General features: G+C 39.0%; 1 protein-coding gene across 1 annotated transcript; it reads left to right on the top strand.

The window, feature by feature from the left end:
* Window positions 1–9,964: 9,964 nt before the first annotated feature.
* Window positions 9,965–23,462, top strand: LOC110898672 (lipoxygenase 2, chloroplastic). The gene is made up of 9 exons (XM_022145488.2): window positions 9,965–10,265; window positions 10,488–10,753; window positions 19,209–19,446; window positions 19,538–19,858; window positions 19,941–20,026; window positions 20,141–20,251; window positions 21,095–21,396; window positions 21,480–21,746; window positions 22,506–23,462. The coding sequence occupies exons 1-9, from the start codon at window positions 10,121–10,123 to the stop codon at window positions 23,263–23,265; spliced, it is 2,496 nt and encodes an 831-aa protein (XP_022001180.1). The 5' UTR covers window positions 9,965–10,120; the 3' UTR covers window positions 23,266–23,462.
* Window positions 23,463–26,909: the final 3,447 nt, after the last annotated feature.

Genomic DNA, 26,909 nt, shown 5'->3' on the forward strand with positions numbered 1-26,909 from the left:
AAATACAGAGTTGTGGATACGTTTCACCACAGATTTTGATCAAGCTATCGAAGTCGCCGCTTCAACAACTGCTAGTTTTGCCGATCTTCCAGAAGATCAAAAGAAAATATATGATCTGGAAAAGAAAGCCTACGCCATTCTCACTCAGGCGTTAAGCAAAGACATCTATCATCAGTTTGTCAGCTTCAAGACTACAAAGAAGTTGTGGGACGGTTTGAAAACCAGGGGAGTAGGGAATGAAGCAACACGTCAATTGCGTCATGATCTGCTCAAGAAAGAATTCGACTGTTTCACGTGTTTAGATAAGGAGTCTTTGGGAGACATGACAAGTCGGTTTTATCATTTGCTTACTGAGTTGAATAATTTTGGTGTGACAACGACTCAAGCGGAAGTGGTGAAAAAGTTTGCTGATGCTTTGCCTCCCCAATGGAGTAGTTTCTTGGAAATCCTGAAGTATAACGGAGTGTTGAAAACTACAAATATCAACGACTTCGTGCAGCTTCTGGAAAACAAGGATCAGGAGGAAACATTAAAGGCGAAGAGAGTTCCATTGCCACAAAATCCTGAAATGTATTGTGGAACTTCCAATACTTCGTCTGCAAGAACAGGTCCACATGCTCCTTTGCAAACGGCGTTTGTCACTAGCACGGATATGTATGGCAATCCGGTGCAAGTTCCTGTAAAGCCACCTCCTACCACAGATATGTATGGAAATCCAATACAACCACCTCCTCCTCCTCCTGCTCAACAACAACGTGCATGTTATGGAGGAACTTCATCTGCTGGTCAACAATCAAAGCCAAGTACTGTACAGCTCGACACTTCCAGCTTCTCTAAAGTCAGTGTAGAAGTAGCTAAGGAACACATGGAGCTGCTTAACACTGTAGTGAGCGCGTATTGTGGGTTAATAGAAGGTCAGATTGGCAACATTAATCTGACACAAGAAGATTACAGGCAGATTGATAAAGAAGAGATGGACTTGATGGATATCAAGTGGGCCATTGCTAGTGCTGTGAGAAGGGCAAAGGATTGGATGGAAAGTACTGGCAGAACCAGCTTGGAAAGTAAGAGAGACACCAAGTATGGGTTCGATAAACAGGCAGTGAAGTGCTTTAACTGTGGTGAACGGGGTCACTTTAAGAGAGAATGTACAAAGCCAGCTCAGCACGGGAACCAAAACCCCTTCAGAAACCAAGGCAACCAGCAGAACAGAAACAATGAGCGTACATTGGTGCCTGTCAACAACCAAACCAACCGGGCACTTGCAGTTCAGGTGGATGAAGGTTGTGACTGGTCAATCCAGTTGGGTGGTGATGCTCCCGATGGAACAGCATGTTTTGCTCAGATTGTGAAGGAGTTAGTTCACACCAGTGGTGGAGAATCTTCTGCCAGTGGTGGTGAATCGTCTGAAGATTCGTCTGGGTACAGCAGGAGTGTTGATGAAGAATCATCCAATTCTGATGATGATCATGTGGGTGAGACGTCTAATGTTTCGGTTGATGCTGACTTTGATGATCTTTTGGAGGAAGCTGCAGCAGAAACTCAAAGAAGATCTATTTTGGTGGATCAAGCTGCTTATACTTCGTCTTCTCTCCATTCAGCCTTTATGGCTAATGTCGACAGTTCATCAAGTCAGGTATGTGTCGATGAACCCACTGCTGTAAATTGTGATGAATGTGCTAGGTTGCATGCTAGGTGTGCTGACTTAGAAGGAAACATATCTGAGTTGCAAGCCAAACATGATGCTTTACAAGCTAGTTTGTTTGACTTGCAAGACAAACATGGTTCCTTGAGTGCTGAGTGGTGTGACTTGCAAAGCAAGCATGAGGCTTTGCAAGAGAAATATGATGTGACATTCATCCACAATCAGAAATTGACTGTGGATCTCTCAAAATGCACAGAAGCCAACATGTTTTATGAAAACCATGAAAAAGAATTTAAGTTAGTAATTGAGACCTTAAAGAAAGATAAAACTGAACTGATAAAAATGGTTTCAAGAAAACAAACTGATATTAATTTGTATATATCTCGCCTGGAGATTATGCAAAAAGAGATGGCTTGTGTGAAAACAGAAAGCGATGCGATCCAGCTTAAGCTAGACAGTTATTTGAGCTCTAGCTATGTGTTGGATCACATCATTGATGTTCAGAAGGAAAAGAGGGATGTCACATGCATTGGCTACAAGAAATGTCCACCACCAGTTAGACACAATTATGATGCCATGCCTGATGAAGAGGACAGGGTGTTCTTTGAACCATCTGTGCCTCTAGATGTGAAAGAGTTTGCTGCAGGACTCGGATACCAAAAGGAAGTATCCTCAGATTCAGATGTGTCAGCAGATACATTTGTAAGTGCTGAACAGAATCAAGATCCTCCAGTTGTGATTGAGGATGCTGATTCTTCTGATGATGAATCTGATGATACTGTCCCAGCAAAGTCTGATGCGGTAGCCAAAAATGAGGACATACCTCTCGAGAATCACATTCTATGTGATCCCCATGTACAACCCGCTAAGACTGTTGCAACTGAGTCCTCATCTGCAGAAGAGCCGGAGAGTGTGAATTTGCTGTACACTCTAGTTGGTGATGATAAAATTTACTCAGACAAAGATTTTCCCATTAAGAATGTTAATCAATCCTTAATCTGCAAAGTCTTTGAAAATTCGACAAGTAAGTTTTTGGGAAAGACAGGACCACGTGTTACAGTTACACAGTGTCCTCCTATTCCAAAGGATGAAATTCGAAAACAATTTGGCAACAAGAAATTACCAACAGTGCCAAAACAGCAAAATCACACCAAGCCCAAAGGAAAATCACCGGCTCAAGTCCAAAAGAAGCCGAATCAAAAGAAGAAAAAAAACGTTAACTTTGTGAAATCGACGGGAACGGATAAAATTGAGACTTTTGAAAACAAATCTAACTTAGAGTTTGTCAAGAAAGCTATTATACAGAAAAGGAATGAACCAAGCAGTTCAAAGCCTAGTACCTCGGGTTCACAAAGTTCAACATCATCGGCTAAGCGATCACATGATACTTCGGGGTTTGTAGAACGAAGATCATGTTTTGAATGTGGAACAATTGGACATATTATTCGAAATTGTCCATATCTTCATAAGCAAAAAGAAAAGGTTGATGTTCCCCGTGACCACAATGACCATAAGCGATCTGTTTCTGTAAAACAAGATCACCGCCTTGCAAAAGAAAGGGAAAAGAAACAGAAACGCCAACAGGTCAAGAATATTGAAAAAGCAATTAAAACCGATGTGGTTCAAAAACAATCTGTTGCTGTAAAACCGGAAAATTCCAAAACTTCAAACAATCAAGAAGTTAAAATTTTAAAGAAAGACACTGGTAAAACAAAACAGACCTGGAAACCAAAATCGGTTACTGAATCAGGGGGACCATCACAATTCACCAACCATCAAAGACAAGAAGTTATTGTCATTGATGAAAATGGAAGACCCAAGACCACAATGGCTTGGGTCCCCATCTCCAACTAATTCATTTAAGTTCATGTGCAGGGTGTTCCAGGAGGAACTGTTAGTAGTCATTGGATTGTTGATAGTGGGGCATCCAGGCACATGACAGGCGACATGAAGCTTCTCTACGACGTCAAATCTATTAGAGGAGGTTATGTTGCTTTTGCTGGAGATAAAGGTGGATATATAACGGGAGAAGGAATGATATCTAACGGGATTGCTTTGACAAGATCAACTTTGTGCAACAACTTGATCACAATCTTCTTAGTGTTTCTCAAATCTGTGACAAGCAGTTCTCAGTACACTTTGATGCTAATGGATGTTATGTGCTGAAACCTGGCTTCAAAATTCCAAAAGAATGGATTCTCTTGTCGGCTCCAAGGATAAATGATTTATACATCCTTGACATGAGCCAAGCTATTACCACGTCTGCACAAGCAACTTGTTTCGTTTCCAAAGCCACAGAAAAAGACACTATCTCTTGGCACAGACGAATGGGTCACATTCACTTACGCAAAATGAATCATTTGGTTTCAAATGAATTGGTGAATGGTGTTCCCCTCAAAAATTTCCATCTTCAAGACGTCTGTGTTTCGTGCCAGAAAGGAAAGCAAACAAAGAAGAAGCACCCTTCGAAGAAGATCAACACGGTGGCAGTACCTCTTGAACGCTTGCACATGGATTTGTTCGGTCCTGTCAAGCACAAGAGTATTCGGGGTGATCAATACTGCCTCGTGATTACTGATGATTATTCAAGATTTTCTTGGGTAGCGTTCATGGCACACAAGAGTGAGACCTTTGGCATTATCAAAAACTTGATCATTCAGATTGAGAATTTGTATAAGTTGAAGGTTAGGCGGATACGTAGCGACAATGGTACTGAATTTAAAAATCATTCCATGGCGGAGTTCTGCACTTCAAAGGGTAGTCTTCATGAGTTTAGTGCAGCTTATACTCCTCAACAGAATGGTGTCGCTGAACGTAAGAACCGCACATTGATCGAGACTGCTAGGACAATGTTGGTAGAGTCACAGTTGCCCATTCCATTCTGGACTGAAGCTGTGGCCTCTGCATGTTATACATTGAACAGAGTCCTTACAGTCAAAAGGCACAACAAGACCTGCTTTGAGCTTCTTCAAAAACGGAAACCAGATTTGTCTTATCTAGAACCGTTTGGAGCTCCATGCACAATCATCGATCCTAATGGAAAGTTTGGGGCAAAAGCAATTGATGGATACTTTCTTGGGTATGCCACCCCTAACTTACGAGTCTGGAATCTAGAGACTAAACGGGTCGAGGAATGGTCTGAGGTCAGAGTACAAAGGCACACTTTGCCAGTCAAAAATCCGGGTCAACCTTGGATGTTTGAGTACGATGACTTCTTCAATTCGATCAATGTTGAAGCCGTTGAGGAAAATGCTGCGGCTAGGATGTTTTTCGAAAGTGACAATGCAACAGTTTCACCGGTGGTTCGTCCAATTCTTGTTAATCAAGAACCATCTTCTTCGGTGAACAATAATACTCTCAACAATGAGGATTTTCATGATGCAAACGAATTGAACGAATCTTCAGAGGATGATGAATTTCTAGATGCAGATCAAGAGGCCCCTACAACAGCAGTTCATGGTACTTCAGAGGGTACACCTCCAGTGGATGCCCATAGAACAGCTGAGGCTACTGCATCATCCTCTTCGTCAATTTCGGGCCTTGATTTGGTTGTTGATCTTAATCTGAACAACCTGGGTATAAATGTTCCAATTCCAGATAATCCAGAAACAAGGATTCATAATACCCATTCTGAACAAAACATCATTGGAAATGTGCAAAGTGGCGTTCAAACAAGAAACATGTTGCGAAACAACAACAATGCAGGCTTGTATGCAGCTATTCGAGAATCCGGGCAACAAAACGATTGGTCCTTCGCGTGTTATGTCTCACAGGAAGAACCAAGAACGTGGAAAGAAGCCTTGAAAGATAACGCTTGGGTTGAAGCAATGCAGGAAGAGCTGCAACAATTCCAGAAGCTGGGTGTCTGGAAACTCGTAGAGAAACCTGCTGGATACAAGAAGATTGGTACCCGTTGGGTTTTCAAATGCAAAAAGGATGACCGCGGAGTTGTTATCCGAAACAAAGCACGTTTAGTCGTTCAAGGTTTTCGTCAGATTGAAGGGATCGACTACAACGAAGTCTATGCACCAGTGGCACGTCTCGAAGCAATTCGAATCTTTCTAGCCTATGCGTCCTTCAAAGGATTCAAGGTTTATCAGATGGACGTGAAAAGTGCATTCTTACATGGTGTGGTTGAAGAAGAGGTATACGTCGAACAACCTCCAGGTTTTGAAGATCCTATCCATCCTGATCGGGTTTGGTTGCTCAACAAAGCTCTTTATGGTCTTCATCAAGCACCGCGAGCTTGGTATGCAACCTTATCACACTATCTGCTGGAGAACGGTTTTCGAAGAGGTCTTATCGACTGTACTCTTTTCATCAAAGAACAAGATGGAGATCTTCTTCTGGTACAGGTATACGTTAATGATATTATTTTTGGTTCTACTAATGATGTCTTGTGTAGGAATTTCGAGCGCATAATGCAGGATAAATTCGAGATGAGTGCTATGGGGGAAATGACCTTCTTCTTGGGCCTACAAGTACAACAAACAGAGTCTGGGATATTCATCCATCAGACTAAATATGTTGGTGACATCTTGAGCCGGTTCCAGATGTCTGATGCAACGCCCATTGGTACCCCATTGCCAACAAATCACGTAATTACTCCTGACTTGAAGGGAGAAGCTGTTAGCCCCTCAAACTATCGCGCAATGATCGGATCTCTTATGTACCTCACAGCATCAAGGCCAGATATAATGTACCCAACGTGCCTGCTTGCCAGATATCAAGTTAACCCGAAGGCCTCACATCTTGCAGCTGTAAAAAGGATTTTTCGTTATTTGAAGGCGTACCCTGACACTGGTCTGTGGTACCCTAGGGATAATAACTTTGAATTGGTAGCTTTTAGTGATTCTGATTTTGGTGGATGCAAAATCGACGGCAAATCCACAACGGCTGGATGTCAGTTTTTAGGAAATCGCCTAGTCACATGGCAGTGCAAGAAGCAGACGTGTGTCGCTACATCAACATGCGAAGCTGAATACATTGCTGCCTCAAGTTGTTGCTCCCAAGTTCTTTGGATCCAACAACAAATGCAGGACTACAGTTTTGAATTCCTAACTACTCCTATTTACGTTGATAATTCTGCTGCTTTAGATATCACTAGAAATCCTGTGCAGCACTCAAAGACCAAACACATCGAAATCAAATATCACTTCATACGTGATTGCTTTGAGAAAAGGCTAATCGATGTTGTTAAGGTCCACACCGATGACCAACGTGCCGACTTATTTACCAAAGCATTTGACAAATCAAGATTTGACTTTTTATTATTGGTAAACGGCATTAAGGTCAAGCAAGAGTAAAGCCAACATCGGAAAATCATTTTTGTAAATATCTTTGTGTGTTTTAAATTTGTCTTAGTTTATTGATTTTAGGGGGAGTAAATTCGAAAATCTGAAAATCCAAAAACATCGAAAAATTTCAAAAACACAAAAACAATAGAAAATCAAAAATGAGTTTCCTGGCGAGCAAAAGAGAAAATGATAGTGCATCAGTGGTCTATCCAAACCTCTTTAAACCTTAAATGAAAAACGATAAGCAGCTCTATATAAGATGTATCGGTAGGCTCACAATCATTTTAAAGTGTGCAGGGTGATATAAATCTTAATCGACTGAAGACCAGGTGGGAACCATTCATTGGCATATGGTCTTAGTACCGAAATTTCGTTTGATAGATTGCCGAGGTTCTGAGATATTCAGTCTTTATGCTGCTTATCATCTGGGTATCATGGTTGTATCTTTTACCGAAAAATAACGGGGACGCAAGTCTAGATCTTCCATGATACTATACAAACGTGTACATATTACATACTGCATTCGACCTCAATAAGTGATAAACAATCACATGTCCAATCAAATAAGTGATAAAATATCACATTTATCCGGGTGTCAAGTTCGTCTCTCTGCTGTACGGAAGTACTGACCTGTTCACGGACTTGCACCTGTGCCCTCATGCATATGAAAATCAAGTTCCTCATCAATAAGTGATTATATCACATAGGGCTTGTTTTCAAATCAAAATAAGTGAGTATCTCACAATTTATACGGTCAAACAGATGATAATCGGTATACTCACCGGTAAGATGAATTCTCGTGCATACCTTGATACGGGAATGTGTCGTGATGTGGATGAACACCGGTCGGTAAGTATAAATCATACCTTAACGTATCCCCTCGCCATGATTACATCTGATAAGTTGAGCTTAAGTGGACAACAATACCGATAATTGTTATAGGATGCTTATTTTAATGTTAACTAATTGAACAACAAGAGTGTTTTGACATGACCGTACACTGATATGATTCTCTTACCCTCGAAACTCGCAAAAAGATTGTCTGTATATATTTATTTACTGCTTAACTTTTATTGCCTTATTTTTAAACAGTTTCGTCGTTTGGTGCATATCAGCACGACATTAGCGGTGATGTCGTTTGATAACACTCAAAGGATATTAAAATTGTTGTCTTTTAATTTCAAAAATACCAAAAAGATTTTAGGCGTGTTTTAATATAAACTTTGTAAAAGCCAAAAAGATTTTATTTCTACTTTATTTTCGATCGTACGATGTTGGAGCTCAAGTCTTCGTTACCTGAAACCTAAACGAAAACCGAATTGACTAAATCTTCATAAACGGTCGAAATTTGCATGTTTTTGAAAGTTAAAGACTAAAATTGACAAATTTATTAAACTGTCAAATTGTCGGACGGTGTTTGATTGTGACATGGTCATATGTGTGTCACTTGTTTATGTTAACTATATTCCAAGCAGTTGTTCTCATTACGCGTTTAGATTTCTTGCATGTGCAGATTCTAAAGGCTAGGAGAACATGGTCGATGACAAAGCTTCGGAATGAAGACACGACGTGAAGGCGCTCAAGAGATGAAGATGATCGAGTTGCCGCTGGCCATCATCAACACCACAAGGATCTCACTTCATAAAGATCAAGTCATTCACGAGCATAACTCAAGGGGGAGCTTATGTTAAGGGGGAGTTTGTCAACACACTTCCTACATGATACGGGTAGTTTGTTGATACACTCTCTGCTTTCAAGACGTGAAGACTTTGAAGATCCTCCGACATTGAAGACTTGAAAGGACATCAGAGTTTTGAGAACTCGAAGACCAAAGACCATCGAAGTTCGAGACAAAGCTACAGCCAAGGGGGAGTTTGTTGGTGCACTTGTGTCTGTACTTTGTCTGTATTCGATCACGATGTAAATGATGTCCTTGTCAGTCCTGTAAGTTGACCAAGTCAACCGTCCTCCTGGTTTGACTTAGTCAACAGTTAGAAAGATGGTTGTCTGTCTCGAAGGATAAGAGATCGAAGGATGATGTGGATCCTTCGATCTCCTCGAAAGATATACTCCGAATGATTGACCTCGAAAGATCATCCTTCGAGGTCCATGTGAATCCTTCGATGACTTGATGTTCGATAGATGATCCTTCGACCATCTATCGGATCCTTCGGACTAGACAACCTAGGCTGGGTATATATATACCCATGCAGTGTATGTGTTAGACTTAGACACTTAGATGCACACAGACAGAAAGATAGAGTTCTTGAGAGCATTCTGTCCGAAAACACACACACACACTAGAGAGTTTGCAAAATACATTTGTGAACATTGTGCTTGTAACTGAAACCTTTCATTCGTATTAATACAGTGGTGTTAATCGGTGAATCCTTGTGTGTTTGTGCTTGTTTCATCCCGGTTTGCTTGCTAGCTTGGATTCCGCACTTGCTAGTGGGTTAGTATAACAAGGTTTAGGTTCATCATCCTCCGTGAAGGGACCTACAGAAACCTCTATCACTCAGACTAAAACTTAAGATCTGAAGTTGAAAACTCACCCAAACTCAATATAAATGAAACTTAAATACCCGTGACCACCATTAGAGCACTTTATCATCGCTTATTTATGACACCCGCGTATACAAATTGACTTTATTAAATCTCGTAGTCGGTACTAATTAAATAGCTTAGAACGGCTATATTAATAAATGAATAGCAAACCTTACTTTTTCATGTATAATTGTATATATAATTTTTAGAACTTTATATAAAAAGAGAGAATGATTTGTACATCTAAAAACGTGTTTAAAAATACATACGTCCAACGATAGTAAAGATAAAATTAAATGAATTAAATACTTAAGTTGATTTTTTGACGATAGTAAAGATAAAATTAAATGAATTAAATACTTAACGTTGATTTCTTGACATGCGTCTTACAATAAAATTATGACAAAACATGTATAACCTTTTAATGATAAAAGATTATTGGCACGAAACTTTCCTTATAAATAAAGCCCATAAAGGTGTCCTATTTGAACATACAAACTACCAACCTCACTACGTCAAACTACCACCACCTGATAAGCCGTTCATCACCTTCGACCGGCCGTACCTCCACCATTAAAGAAACGCCACCGTAGATCCGCCTAAGATAGATTCTGTTGCAGAGTCCACGACGATGAAAGGTGTCATAACCGTTCTACCAACCATTACCGACGCTCTTGCCCAAGTAACTGTGGGTATTATAGGAAATGTGGCCGATAGTGTTACTGATCTTTTAGGGAAGTCGTTTTTGGTGGAACTTGTTTCTAATGATCTTGATTGTGAGTATTCTTATTGCGGTTGAAAATAGTTAAACGATTGTCGTATAAAATTATGACAACTTATAGTAATTTACAATACAAAAACCATAAACTTTCTAGAGTGAAGTATATTTTTTAAAACTTTGATCTAACCAACTTTATTATGTTTATTATTCATTTTTTGTCACATTTGTGTGAACTTTATTATGGTTATTATTCACTTTTTGTCACATTTGTGTGAAGCATGGGGAAAAGAGAAGAAGACTGTTAAGTCATACGCAAGTTGTGACGGGTTAGATGATGAGAGTAAATCATATAAATACGAATTCGAGATTGAGGTTCCTGAAGAATTTGGGGATATAGGCGCGATATTGGTAGAAAATATACGCCATAAAGAGGCGTACATCAAGGATATTGTTCTTGATGGTGGCAAAGTGATCTTTCCTTGTGAATCTTGGATTCACTCTAAGCATGATAATCCTGATAAACGAATCTTCTTTACCGATAAGGTCAGAATTGTCTTAAAACACCTTTTTTTTTTTTTTTTTTTTTTTTTGAACGGCCGACAGAAAAATTTTATTCCACTTGTAGCAAGGTGCTACCACCAATATACAACAGTTACATCAACACCAAACCAGATACATGTTCATTACAAACTAACCAAAATAAAAGCGACTCCAAGCCTCCCATGAGAAAGCCTCCAATTTAGCTCTATTTTTAACCCAAAGAAACGCCATTGCTTTAATCTCCTCCAACAGTTTGATGGTATTCGGGTTCGTTTGTCTAAATACGAGCTCATTTCTTGCTTTCCAAAGGCACCAGATCGAGACCAAGACTACCGCATGCAGCGCTTTCCTCTTCATCCTTGAACCTGAGACCGACTCGTGTAAAACCAGTAGATCCTTTAATCCAAACGCATAAATAGGGGGAATCTTGCACCAATCCGCAACATTTTGCCATATTATTTGTGCAAACTGGCATGACACGAATAAGTGTTCACACGTCTCAATATACTCGCCACACATAACACATCTTTGATCCAAAACCGGCACGTTCCGAGCTGACAAAGCCTGCCTGGTTGGGAGCCTCTCCATCTCGCCTCTCCAAGCTACGATCGCTACTTTTTTTGGAACCCAACTATTCCACTTAAAAATGTGTTGCGGGACCGATCGGTTAAAAGAACCAAGCCAGGACTTGATACTGGACACACTGAAAAACCCGCTGGTCTCGTATTTCCAGGCCCATCTATCCGGCCCAGACTCAAGAACATAACCATTGAGTAGGCCCGTGAGCTGATGTAATTGTTCCGCTTCAACCCCACTTAAATCAGACCGAATCCAGGCCCAATTGAGAGCAGGCCCAGCCTGTCCGGAACCCAACCGATCCGCCACGCTGCAGTTTTTATCCGATTCGATTTTAAAGATGTCCGGGAATTTTAGGTACAATGGCGATGGGTCGGCCCACCTGTCCAGCCAGAAGGATATGCTTTTACCATTTCTTACTGTCGCCGATATATCCTGTTTCATATCAACTCCAACCAAGGAGAGCGGTTGCCATATGCTAAGGATATTTTTCCATGGCCCAACTATTGAGACTTTACCCGGGAATTCACTCCATGCCCTCGGTCTATGATGAATCGCCCATACTACTTGACGCCATAAAGCATCCTTTTCTGTTTTAAACCTCCACCACCATTTAGCTAGCATAGCTAGATTCGCGTCTCTAAGTGAACCGAAACCCAAACCCCCATACTCCACCGGAGCGATTGTTTTATCCCATGCTACCCAATTCATTTTCGCCTTTTCTTCCGATCCCCCCCAAAAAAACACTCTTCTTATTTTATCCAACGACTCAATTACTTTCAAAGGAGCTTTGAACAAGGAGAAATAATATGTCGGCAACGAATTTAAGACAGATTTTATGAGTGTTATTCTCCCACCATACGATAGTGTTTTGGCTTTCCATAGTGACAGTCTGTGTTTAAAGATATCAACCACCGACTTCCAATTTCGAGTAAGATTCATATTTGCACCTACTACCAGGCCGAGATGTTTAAATGGGAACGTACCTTGTTTGCAATTTATGATAGAGGCCATATCTTGTACTTCCTGATCATTCACTCCAATCCCATATATACTGCACTTAGCAAGATTTATCTTTAGGCCGGAGGCTAAGTAAAAGCATCTCATCACCCTTCTTAGATTATTCACATTTGATGACGACCATTCACCCATGAACATTACATCATCTGCGTACATCAAATGAGATAAAGATGGACCACCATTTGGGATTTTTATCCCACTAAAAAGGCCAAGCGAGGTAGCATGTTTCATAATTCCAGTTAGGGCCTCCATAACAATGACAAATAAGAAAGGGGAAAGCGGGTCACCTTGTCTTAGTCCACGCGAACAGTCAAACTCTCTAGTTGGCGACCCATTTACTAGTACTGATGCACGGGCCGAGTATAACGTAGCCATAACCCAACCTCTCCATTTGCTTGGGAAGTTCATTTGGGTCATAATCGAATTAAGGAAAGCCCAGTTAACTGAGTCATATGCCTTACTGATATCAACTTTGAAGAACATCCCCGATCTCTTGGACGCTTTTAACCAATTAAGTACTTCATTTAGTATCAAAGGGCCATCCGTAATGCTTCGGCCCGCCAAAAAGGCTGATTGATGTTCCGAAATCAGCTTCCCCATTACCCCTTTAAGCCGGTTCACGAGTACTTTAGATATCACTTTATTGATAACACCAATTAAACTAATTGGCCTGAAGTCTGCGGGCCCCGTCGGATCTTTCGATTTGGGAATTAAAGCGATAAAGGATGATGTACAACACTTGTTGAGAGATCCCTCCATGAAGAACTTATCAAAAAGCTTTATGATATCCAACCGAAGTCCCGACCAACATCTTTTGATAAATTTAAAATTGAAACCATCTGGCCCCGGTGCTCGATCACCTTCACAATCCCATACCGCAACTTTAATTTCCTCCTCAGAAAAAGGGCTTACCAACATATCGGCATCCGAATCAGTAATGCTAGTCAAGTTTGGGCATACCAGGTTCGGTCTCACTGGCATCGGTTCCGTGAATTGAAGGCGAAAAAAATCAAACAAAGATTCTTTGATCGCAAGCGGATTAGTGGTCCATTCCCCATTGGTCATCAATCCGTTCAACCTATTTGAGCTAATATTTGAGTTGATGATTTGGTGGAAGAAAGCGGAATTCTCATCCCCATCAATTGCCCACCTAGACCTGGATTTCTGTCGGATATCCAACTGTTTCAATCTATCGAAATCAGCAACGAAACTTTTACACTCCATTCTTTCATTAAGTTCCTCATCAAGAAGGGCCCGTTCTTCCGCCAGGCTCTCGATGAACGCCAACCTTTTCTTCTTGTTGCCATAAATTCCTTCCCTCCTATGTTTTTCCTCTTTAAGCCATACCTTGATGTTGTTTTTTAGCCATCTTAGTTTGATAGCCAAGGCAAGATCTCCAGGTCCCGAGAATGAGAAATTACCACATCTATCCAACACATAGGTAGTAAAATCCGGGATCTCAAACCATGAATTAAAAAATCTGAAAGGTGTATGACCGAAATCAGATTGGGAGACTGTCAACACTATAGGACGGTGATCCGACGCTTCCCGGTCAAGGGCAGTGACGGATGCATTAGGCCAATTCTCCATGAAACCCAAGCATACTAAGAAGCGATCCAATTTGCTCAGTTTCCTGCCATTATCTGAGATATACGTAAAACTCCCTCCCCCCATGTTATATTCCACTAATCCAGCCGATAAGATAAACTGGTTGAACGCTTCTGCACTTGATTCACTGAATTCTGAGTTCATACGTTCGTTAGCGTTCCGTACCTCATTAAAATCCCCCATTAAAATCCATAACCCTTGCAACGAGTTTCTAATCCCCAATATTTCCGACCACACGGCCCGCCTATTAGCCGCATCATTTGGTGCATATACATTGATCAAATTAACTCTACACCCAGATCTGACCATATTACCCGAGACAACAATAAAATACCTATTATGGATTAGATTGTCGCACCTGAACACAGCGGGACACCATAAGCAAGCCAACCCACCAGACCTTCCTTGTGAGTTCACAGTAGCGATCTTGTACTCGGCCCTACCCCAGAACTGACTAAACACAAACGCCTCCGAATCTTGTACCTTTGTTTCCTGTATTGCGAGAAACTGGACACCATAACTTGTTTTCAGCCCTCTGATCCAATCCGATTTCCTGTTATTCCGCACCCCCCTAAGATTTATAGAAAGGCAATTCATTTTAAACCGTTGTTTACCCCTTCATCGACAATGCACTGTTCCGTGGCCGACTCAAAGCCTTTCAGATCGACACCAATAAGAGAACCAACTTGAAATGTGGCCAGCACTTCTTCAAAACAGATAGGATTGGGAGCAACTACTTCCTGGCGAGGATCTTGGCTCGGGAAATTCTCCCTATCTCGCAATCCAGGCCCTGCATCGGTATTCGCACCTCCACGAGACTTATGGGAGTCGGCGTCAGCTTCCCCAGAAACCAAATTTTCAGAAGCCGGAGTATTCAGGTCCAGTGGTGAGTTGGGATGATAAAACATCTTTTGTGTAGGCCCTTGAACAGACCCAATCGATGGAGGGCTCTGGTCAATTCTATTTCTCTTGCCCAAGTTCACCAATGGGGTAGGCCCAACACTAGGAGACCCAATACCCAGCCCAACCTGCTCTCTACCCGAAAAATTAATGTGAAGTCCACCATCACCATTACAGCTGAGGTCATTTACTTTACCCCCCACATCCCTTTTGTGTCGTAAATCACGTGCCGCCATATTATCTTCCCCATGCACACCGGCTGCCTTTTCTCCCACATTAATGTCATCAAGCTTTTGGACTTCCTGCGACTCCTTGACTTCTGACACATTCTCATTTCCCACCGGAACCGGATTAGACGGATCGACTTCTGTCACCGGAGTCTGCATATCCTCCTGCATTTGATCTCCCGGCCCCATGTTTTGGTTAATTTCTCCTTCCTCAAGGTCGTCTATGCCCTCCGATTCATCCTCAGAGTCCGATTCCAATTCCGATCCTGACTCATCAGAGCTCCATGATGGCCCCGTATCTGGCTCAGTGTAACTTGGAGCCGGAACCTCCGAGACCCAAATGACGAGACTTTTTTGATTCCACTTTATCACCGCAGCTTCATCAATCCTGGAGATTTGAGATGTAAGCACTTTGACAGACCCCACTGAAACGTCTTCTTCCTGCCAGGAGAACGTAGACGGTTGAATCACTTCCCCAAACAGAGCTCCAATATCATCAAATAACTTATTATCCCTGATAAGGACGGGCACACCAGTAATGTTTAACTTTGTAATTCGAGTAAACGGGATATCTTCACCATTCCAGAGAGAGTATTTAGATAACATCATGTCCAAGAAAGGTGAGTGAAGTTCCATGCATAGGTTAGCGGATTTCCTATCTTTAAACGTAAATAGGTACGTCTTCCCCCCCACATAGGAAAGGCCGACGTCTGATAAACCTTCTCCATCTAGGGCCAGCTTCACCATCTTCGGGGTCATAACCTCCTTTGTGTAACCCAGGACCGATCTGCCGATGCAGTGTAACGGGTATAGTGACCCCTTACCATCTACTTTGACAACTTTGGCACCATGGCCACCATCCGAACCCTTACTTTTGAACAAGTCTGCATATGACATCCCTTCACGCACAGGGTTATTGCCTGATGAGCCGAGGTCCGATGGCTGATTATGAGAGCTCTTGTATCCACCAGGATTCTGTCCCCCCGCCACGTTACGTTCAGCGTCGTTTCCGTTTACCCGATTGTACTCCTTTGGCCTCCAAACATTTCGTCCCAGTATATCGGAGGAATAATTAATCTTTTTATGTTCTTTATCGTACTTAGCTAATGAGACAGTCACCTTCATGTTAAACATCCTTATAGTGTTCATAGATGCAAGAGTCTCCTGCATATTCACCACTCCAACATATCGGACGAAACCAAAACATCTTCCTCTTGAATCCCGTTTCCTGGCCACATAAACGTCTGAAACAAACCCAAATGGTTGAAATGCCCGCCACAAAATATTCCTTGTGACCTTGTCCGAGAGATTTTGCACTAAGAATGTCCATTCAACCCCATCCCCCTTACTTTTGTTGTTCTTCCGGTACTGCACGTCCTGCCATGGACCGCCATTACCAGGGTCCACTCCACCATCATTCTGAACAGCCATATCACTCCTCGAAACCCTCCACAAATAGACAAAAGAACCAGCGGCAACTCGAACCTAAGGGTGTTAATGGGATTCGAATCGATCTAGCTAAACTATACTCAGATAGCCGCGATCAATATCAGACCCGCTAAGCCCCGAAGATATCAAGAAACCAACTGTGGGAAATGGAGGGGAGGAGTGGAACGTTTCGAGCGACGAGAAAAGAAGGCGGCCGGGTGTAGGGGACGCAGAATCAGGATAGAATGCAAGGTACGAGACCAAATCTTCCGGGAGAAGATCGGGACCACACACGCTATTCCGACGGGCAATTCCGGCTACCACACCGGCGACTCTTCAAATTCTAGAGAGAAAACTTTTAGGATTATTTTGGCTTTATGATGTTTGCCTTCCAAAGTGCAAAATTAAATATCAAAGTGGTGAATTTGATTTTATATACCTTGAAAGGGTTGAATTTTCTGAAAGAAAACTTAAGCCATTATAGTAGAAGTTATTAATATCTTTAATTTGGTCCATTTTCATATGCCCATTTTCAAACCAACAACACATTCTTGTGGTTCATGCATTCTTCTTCATCCTAAAACTCTATCTTGGTGTTCTTCAATGGTTTTTAATATTTATGTTTCTTGTTTTTTAAACATTATATAGGTGTAGTGTCTAACGAGGCCAGGCGCTCATGAGCTATTCGAGATTGGCTCGCTAAAAGTTTGGATCGAGTCGAGCATAAACAAGCTCGAGCCTGAGCTCTGGCCTGCACATTTATTGAGAGCTGTGCTTGATTTAACTAAACAAGTTCGAGCCCGGGCCCAAACTTCACGTATCAAGCTAGAGCCGGCTTACGAGCCTAAACACGTTTTTCATTTATACAAAATTTATTATTTCTAAAAAAAATATATTTTCTATATATATATATAATAATTATTATAACTACATATAAATAACAATAAAAGTAAATAAATAATATATGCCATATTATATATAAATATTATAATTTTAAAGATAAATAATTATAACATTATATTTATAATAAAGATAATAAACGAGCTAAGCCCGGACTTGAAAACCTACTCACGAGTCAAGTTCGAGTTTTTGAAATACAGCTTCAAACAAGCTTGGCTTGAGTCTTAGCTCTCTGTAAATTAAACAAGCTGAATTCGAGATCAAGTGAGCTTGGCTTGGTTCATTTGCAACCTAGCAATTTAATTTTGTTATTATTTTCTTTGAAAATTATTCAAATTGGTTTTAGTGTATTCTTGAATTGCCACCATTAAAAAACCGATCACTATCTAATAATTTGTACTATAAGGGCATTATTTCTTTGACGATTATGTATTTAATGTTATTATAAGAGCATATAGGTAAGTTTAGAATTTTAATTAATTTATTATTTTCCTTTAAATTAGTTAAATGATTAGTCTTGTAACTCATTTTTAAAATATACTTTTTCAACAAACCTAATTTCAGTAAAAGACAATTTTTGATATGTATATGATAAATTTCGATATATGTATGATAAATTTTAAAATGTGTAAAATGAAATGTTTTAACCTAATTAATGAAAGTAATTATAAATTATTTATCGTATTACCATTATATATATTTTTTTTCTTACATTAAGTTTCTTCTTAAACAATTTATATAAAGGAACATAATTGGTCCACCGTCTCATTCATGGTTAGCTAAAATTTCAAAGGTTATATCTACCACACATTTTTAAAGACTTGAAAAGTCCAGATTTTTTAGTTACATCTGGGTCTTACTTCTTTACGGAGAAATCTGCACTTTTCGTCTTTTATGTTTCAATGTTTTATTAGACGGTATCCTTTAAGACTATGGGATATGGGGCTTGGGTTGGGCGTGGGTTGGCTGAAAACGCCCAAGCCACCACCCCGGAGGCTTGGGTTGGGGCGTGGGTTTGAAGCCGGGCGTGGGGCGGGCTAGTAAGGTGACATGGCGGGCTCTCAATGGCCAAACCAAACTCATGCCCCCAACCCAAGCCCCACCATACCCCATGGGCATGGGTTTGGGTGGTGGGGCTCCCATTCCACGTGTCAACAAATGTCCCAACCCAAGCCCACCATACCCCACGGTTTAAGTACTAAAATTTCACTTGGTGTCCTTTATGTTTGCACATGATTTCAGATGGTACCCTGACTCAATTAAACTTTAGAGTTAAATTTGATCATGTGTATTGCGTATATGAAAATAAGTTGATCTTTTTACCATTTAACCTATTTTTATTAATATCAATATTAAAAATCAAAAACCGTTTTACTTAAAAACCCTCTTTCTCTCTTCTTCATCTCTACTAGCTAGAGTTATAAAATGTTAAATTATTATTTACGTAATGTCCTATTTATATTCAAAGCACCAAACTGCCAACTTTTCGAACAGCTTTAGAAATGTGCTTTTAAAAGCACTAAATGACTATTTTCTACAACGTTGAACAGAATAAAAACTCATTTTTATTCTAAATTTAACAAGACAAAAGTCTATTAGGCACAGTTAGAAAACATTAACTCAGTTTTATTGTGTACAAAAAGCCAGTTTGTATGCTATTCTCATAGCATACAATGATATAACTTTAGATGTAGCTTCAGAGGATGTGTGAGTTAACGTTTCTAAACGAAAGTAAAAATAAATCGTATAATCCATCGTATATCAGCGACCCTCTAATCAGTCTACGGTTGGTGAAACAGTCATATCTACCGTCAGACACGCCTGTGGGGCTGAAATCATTAAGGGAGAAAGATCTCGAGTCTCTTCGAGGCAATGGTGAAGGAGAGCGCAAGCCTTTTGAAAGAATTTATGATTACGATGTGTATAATGATATTGGTGATCCTGAATCAAGCTCAGATTTGGCTCGCCCCGTGCTTGGTGGGAAGACACATCCTTACCCTAGGCGTTGCCGAACTGGTCGTGAAATGACCTCCACAGGTACATAATACTATAGTTTGGATATCCATTTTAGTTAGGCAGCTAGCAAAGTGTATATGCAATGAATTTTGTTATGTGAAATTAATTTCAGAACCCCAGTCGGAGTCGAGGACGTTACTCCCGTTTTACGTGCCTAGAGATGAAGATTTTTCGGAGATAAAAGCAGTAACATTTGGGGCAACGGCATTGTATTCAGTATTACATGGAGTTATACCAACGTTAGAGTCGAATTTGACGGACCCTAACAAGGGATTTTCATCATTCAAGGATATTGGATCGCTTTATAATGAAGGTGTTGATATGCTTCCATCTGATCATAATGGACTTCTAAGTGCTATACCAAGACTTGTTAAATCAATTGCCAGTAGTAAGAAAAGTGTGCTACAATTCGAAACTCCTCGGATGAATGACAGTAAGAAAGATATCTTACAAACTATGTGTGTGCATGTGTGTTTGATTATGGTGATTTCGGATGTTAATGGTTATAATTATAGGGGATTCATTTTCTTGGTTTCGGGACGAGGAATTTTGTCGACAAACACTCGCTGGTCTCAATCCGTATAGCATACAGTTGGTCACGGTGTGTTCAGCATCAACTTCTTTCGCACATTAGTATTCGCGCATTATTATGTTTTAAAGATTTAGTTATGAAATTGGAGGATGGTGAAGCTAATTGTGTGATGAAACTATGTAGGAATGGCCATTGATGAGCAAACTAGACCCTAAAGTTTATGGACCTGCAGAGTCAGCAATCACCAAAGAGATTGTAGAGCAAGAGATAAAAGGTTTCATGACTCTTGAGGAGGTAATATGAAAGCAAAAAAACATTATGAAATTATGTCACCATATCCTTTTCACTTTATTCTTGTTCCTGTAAAAATGCATTGGAACAAACATTGATATTTAATTTAAAAAACTTGTACTTTGTCGCCACTTATCGTAACATGGTTAGTTTGTGTTGCATTTTGCGTAAAAGGAGATAGCATGACATAAAAATTAAGAGGCCGGTTATTGTACAAAATTCCTTAATGTACGTTGCGTGCGAGATTCAGTATCAACATGCGAAATATGGTTTATAACATTCGATTTCCCTTTTTCTTTTTCACTTGCGTTTTCAATTTTTTCTTGTACATACGATTTTGGGTTATTTTTAAACATGCGATATCCTTTTTTTTATGTACATGTGATTTCTAGGTTTTTGAAACATGCGATTTTCATTTTTTGGTAACATAACGTGCGATTTTACCATCGTGTACGCAGCGTACGTTAAGTCATATTGTATGATATACTTTTTCTACAAATTAATTGCTTTGGAACCACTGGAGCCAGGGCATAACTCTCATGCACCATGCATGGTTCTGTTGTGCCTCTACTTATACATCATTTTAAGTGTCGTTCTCAATTGTTGGTGTTCGGCTCAGGATTACATATCGTTTGTGCCTTGGCGCAAAATTCTGGGTCTTCTGCATCAAGTGGCACAAAATTAACACATAGCGTGCTCTTTTTAGGTTTATAATTATTTGAAGAAAAAAAAGTTGTAAACTTGTCGGTCTACTGGGCTAGTCACATGATTCCCTAATATAAAAGAAAAATACATAATGAAATCATATTGTGTTATCATTTTGACTTTATTTGTTTTTGTAATAAGGCATTGGAACAAAAGAAATTGTTCTTGCTGGATTACCATGATCTCCTTCTACCTTATGTGAATAAAGTTAGAGAGCTTGAAGGGACAACTCTTTATGGTTCAAGAACCTTAATGTTTCTCACATCAACTGGAACACTGAGGCCACTAGTCATTGAGTTAACTCGCCCACCAAGTAATGGGAAACCACAATGGAAGCATGTGTACACGCCCTGCTGGGATGCTACGGGTGCGTGGCTGTGGAAGCTAGCCAAGGCTCATGTCCTTGCTCATGATTCTGGTCATCACCAGCTTATTAGCCATTGGTTGGTTATCTTTTATGCTCCATATTATCTATATTCAGTAACTCGTATAATTTATTAATTGTGCGCGCTTGGCTAATTTGTAGGTTAAGAACTCATTGTGTTACTGAACCTTACATAATTGCTACCAACCGTCACCTTAGCAAAATGCACCCCATACAAAGACTATTATGTCCTCATTTTCGATATACAATGGAAATCAATGGACTCGCTCGACTAGCCCTGATTAACGCTGGTGGTACTATCGAGACATCTTTCTCTTTGTTGAAATATTCTATGCAATTTTCATCTGATGTATATGCTCAACAATGGCGTTTTGATCACGAGGCACTTCCAGCTGATCTAATTAGCAGGTAATACTAGATTTTTACCACGTGTTCTAAACATTAAAAGAAAACATATAAAATAAGAAATCCACATCATCATCAGCAAACATTTAAGGGGCTAAACCAATAATTTTTTTTAATAACATAGAGGTTGTTTGGTGAAATTAGATAATAAAAAACCTTCCCATCAGTTTGGTCATTGGTGAATGGTTTTGTAATATTAGATAGTAAGAAAAAACTCGAGTAACAGTAACCAAACTTCTTCAATTCTTTTAATAAAGTGATTTAAAATCTTTTTGTTCTTTTAAATGTACTCAACTATTTTTAGGTGTTCCAACCTTATATGAATTTCTATAAACTTTAACCAATTTAAAATAAGAGAAATGTAACATATATGAATCTTGTTTACTAATTATCTTTTTATTGATTTATTTGAAATATGAGGTAATAATGATGGAAAAAATTCACTGATATAATGATCACGTATCATATTGTTCAGCTAAGTCAAGCTGAAAATAAATTACTTAATAGTAAATACGATTCATATGTATTTAATTTGCCTCACTAATTACTTTTATAAGTTTTTAATATACATATATGTGTGTGTTTGTGATTGAAGATCTAATGAAAGTTGAATAACTTTAGAGGAAAAAAAATAATTTGACTTTAATAGAAATTTGAAAACTTGTTTACTATAATAACGTTACCCCTTTTAGACACACTAAATTGAGATTTATATTTTTCTTGATCAGTGAAATTAAGATTTACATTTACCTTGATCAATAGGGGAATGGCTGTGGAAGATGAAGGTGCACCACATGGTATAAAACTAACAATTGAGGACTATCCGTTCGCCAACGATGGTCTACTTCTTTGGGATGCCATTACGCGATGGGCTACTACATACATCAACCACTACTACCCACAACCAAACCTTGTAGAATCCGATACAGAACTTCAAGAATGGTGGACCGAAATCCGAACAGTTGGACATGCAGACAAAAAAGACGAACCATGGTGGCCACAACTAAAAACACAACAAGATCTGATCAAAATAGTATCAACAATCATGTGGGTGTCTTCTGGTCACCATTCAGCCGTCAACTTTGGTCAATATGATTTTGCCGGTTATTTTCCCAACAGACCAACCATTGCAAGAACTAAAATGCCTAATGAAGATCCAACAGTTGAAGAGTGGGAAGCATTCATAAATAAGCCTGAGGATGTGTTATTGGATTCTTTCCCTACTCAAATTCAAGCTACCAAAGTAATGTCAGTTTTGGATATTTTATCAAACCATTCACCAGATGAGGAGTACATTGGTTCAACCATGGAGCCTGCATGGGCTGCTGATCCAGCTATAAAGGCTGCATTTGAAGAGTTCAGTGGTGGGTTGAAGGAGCTTGAAAGTATCATAGACTTAAGGAACAATGATCCTAATTTTAGGAATAGAAGTGGGGCAGGCTTACTGCCATATGAACTTTTCAAACCGTTTTCTGAACCTGGGGTGACCGGAAAGGGTGTTCCATATAGCATATCTATCTAACTCTCTACACGTTTCACATTGGATCGTATTTAAAATGGTAATCAAGTCATATTTGGTCCTTGTATAATTCTCTTGGCAGCCTCATGTATTGTTGATTGTAATTTGTAATGCTTCGATGTATATAAAATAAAAGCAATGTCATGTATCTCTGGTGCGGTGAATGATTGCATTTGAGTGGAAACGTTAATTCGAATGAATATATATAATTGAAGGGGTTAACCACTACACACTCAAGTTATATAACTCTGTTTCTTACGCATTTGACTCGTATTGTATAACCCCACATCGCAAGTGATTACCCAGGGCCGGTTTTGGGCCTGTGCAAGAGGTGCCATCGCACAGGGCCCAAAACATTTAGGGGCCCAAAATCGTTTACAAAATAATATACATTTTACATATAAATTTGCTCTAGAAAGAATTGTATAAATTGCTCCTTTTGCTCAATGGCTGGCATCAATTAACTTGAAGCGTGCATTCCGGGTTCGAATCCCCCACTCATTTTTTTCTTTTTTAGTTCTTGTTTTGTTTTTGTTATCCATTTTTAATTCATGTTTTGTTATTGTTTTTTATTTTTATTTCATGTTTTGTTTTTGTTTGAGGCCAAGGGGCTGATTTTTTTTCATTTTATCAATACTCACACCAATTTCAATTTTTCAAGCTTATATTTTAATTTTCATTTTGATTTTTCACATCTAAATTTAGGCCTTCACAAATTAGCAAGTTCATTCATTTTTTCTTCTCATCTAATCATTTACGTATCAAACTTTACATGTTTTCGTGTAGGTTTTTTATTTCTCATTTAACTATTTACAATATAAACTTAGAAAAACTCAATATCTTGTTCTACTTTTTTATTTATATGACAAGATTCGTGTTGCCAAACTAATTTGGGTATGTTTACATATATTCAATTCTTTTTGCTACACTACTTTTCTTTTATTTATTTTCTAACAATTATAGTCGTATTGCGGTTTTTGATATATGACTGATGACTTTATATTATAGGCATGGGCCCAATTTTTTTGTTTCGCACAGGGCCCAAAAGTATTTTATCATTCTCAGGGACGGCCCTATGATTACCACTACGGGATGGACTTATTATAATATTGGTATACTGGGTGACAAAATTGCACCATTTAACACCTGAAAACGTAACATGTTCAATACATTCTTCCAGTTCACACATACTCTAAACATAGTTCTAAATTTATATATTTGTCCATCATCAGACTAGAATCCTCAACTACTGGCGGAGACACAACTTATCACACCCCTTAATAACGCTAGGCTACAAGCCGTTTGGTTTCTTGTATAGAGTTGTTATATAATCTTGTTTTCGAACAATGTTTAAACAATAAGTTTGTACTAATATTAATAAGGGTCATTGGATTTTATCACCCCCAACTATTGGCTATTGGCCACTGCCACCCTCAACTATCACTTTGACGCCCGTCACCGCCAACTAAACACTTAGTGTGTTCTGTCACCACGCCGTTAACTAATCACTAACTTTTGATCCTGTTTTTATACTTTTGGGGTGTCATAGGGATCTTAGGAAGGTTCCAGTGATCTTTGGACACCCCGAAAAGTATAGTAACAAGCTCAAAAGTTAGTGATCAGTTAACGACGTGGTGACAGAACAAACTAAGTGTTAAGTTGGGAGTGGCGGGCGTCAAAGTGATAGTTGGGGGTGGCAGCGACTAATAGCCAACAGTTAGGGATGATAAAATCCAATAAACCTATTAATAATTAGTGAATTAATTTTGTTTTAAGTAGAGACCCTATTATTTTGGAGACCCTAGACCTAGACCCAAGTTATTTATGCTAATGGTCTGGCCCTGTGCCAAAGGCACCCTCTGCCAAGCCCATAGGAGATGCTAAAGAAAAAAAAGGGGTCCACTACACACCTATCAATCACATCTTTTTTTTGTTTTGTTTTTTTTTTAATTTTCCCTTTTTATTTAATTTTTAATTAAACCGCTACATCTAGTTATTTTGTAATTTAATTATGGTGTCTTTGTGTAGGTGACAATAGTTATTGTACTTTTTAGTTATTCCACTACACATGATCTTATAGCATTCACATCAAAATCACTATCTCCATCTATATAATTTAATTAAAACACATGTTTTTTTTTTGTAAACTTTATTTATTTGATAAAACCTCACATCCAATTTTTTATCTCTATTTCACATAGAAACACTGATTTTATTATTTTTCTCGGTTTTATATACTCACAAAATTTATTTAGAGATGAATAGTAACTCTCTAAATGTTTTCTTCATTTTAGGTTCTCCAATATAGGATATACATAACTATATATTTTTCTCTATAATTTATAGAGATTATAGTTTTAAATATTTAAACGGAATGCTCTCAGGACTACCAAATACTTAAACATCCTTTAGATGCAGAAAAACATAACTTTCTTCCACACAGTCCATGAGATCAAACTCCTTTAGATTTAGAAAAACATAACTTTCTTCCACACAGTCCATGGGATCAAACTCCTTTAGATTTATCAAACGATTATCATCCAATCCACCCAAATCAGTAGGGTTGCAATTAGTAGCGGTATGGGTCAACAAATGTCGGAAACACTTTTTTGTTGAAACTGGGTTTAAAAAAAAGTCAAAGGATTGGGTTCGACTGGTTTAAAACCAGCTATTAGCTGCTTCGCTTCAAGTTTGCAACAATCCAGTTTCAAAGTATAGGGTTATTGCCCTTTTCAACACTACGATTTAGGTCGGTTCTTAACCAGTTCTTGCCAATACGGTCTTAATTCAGGACGTTATGATGCTGATTAGGCGAGAAATGCCCCTTATGGGCCATGAGCAAAGTGACAACTGTTTAGATGACCAAATGGTATTTAAATTTATACACGTGACAAAAATCTCCACATCTGAACGGCAATAAAATGCACTTGTGGGTCCGAATACAGAGACATCCCACCAACTAAAGCAAAGGGCTTATCCATATTCGCTTACATGCAATTTTGAATGATATGTGTGGCTACATTGCATATCCTCTTTCCTTTCTCACCATCCATTTTTCTGTATTTATTTTTAAACAGCTCCATTTTTCTGTATTTATTTTTAAACAGAGACAATAACAATAAACAAAAAAAACTAACATGATGCTACGAAAGTCATAAATTGTAATTTGAAAAAACAAACAACGACAATAAAATTAAACAAAAAAAAACTAACAACTAGAATAAGCTTCCGGTTGCACCGATGTTTATGATCATGTTGATCGGATCCTGTGAATGATTTTTTTGTATATTTTGCATTTAAGGTTATTACGTTGAACATATGTCGCAACTGAGAACAATGAGTGCTCATTTAAGTAGAGATCTGGAAGGTACAAATCTTATTTCTTATTGTTTTAACGTAAATAATATTTTATTTAAATATTTATACATTTTTATATATTGTAGGTAAATAATATTTTACATTATATATTATCCCTCTATTAATTAACAACTTCTGACTCTCTTTACAAGTTACTATTCATTTTTTTTTGTTGCTTCTTATTGGCCACCACTCAACTACACCACCCATATGTCTCTCTTACACACTCTCATCTAATACCACCATTAGAGTTGGCACCCCACCACCACTAGCCACCAAGTCGTTGGTGG

This window comes from Helianthus annuus, chromosome 13, assembly GCF_002127325.2.
Source record: "Helianthus annuus cultivar XRQ/B chromosome 13, HanXRQr2.0-SUNRISE, whole genome shotgun sequence".
NCBI lineage: Eukaryota > Viridiplantae > Streptophyta > Magnoliopsida > Asterales > Asteraceae > Helianthus > Helianthus annuus.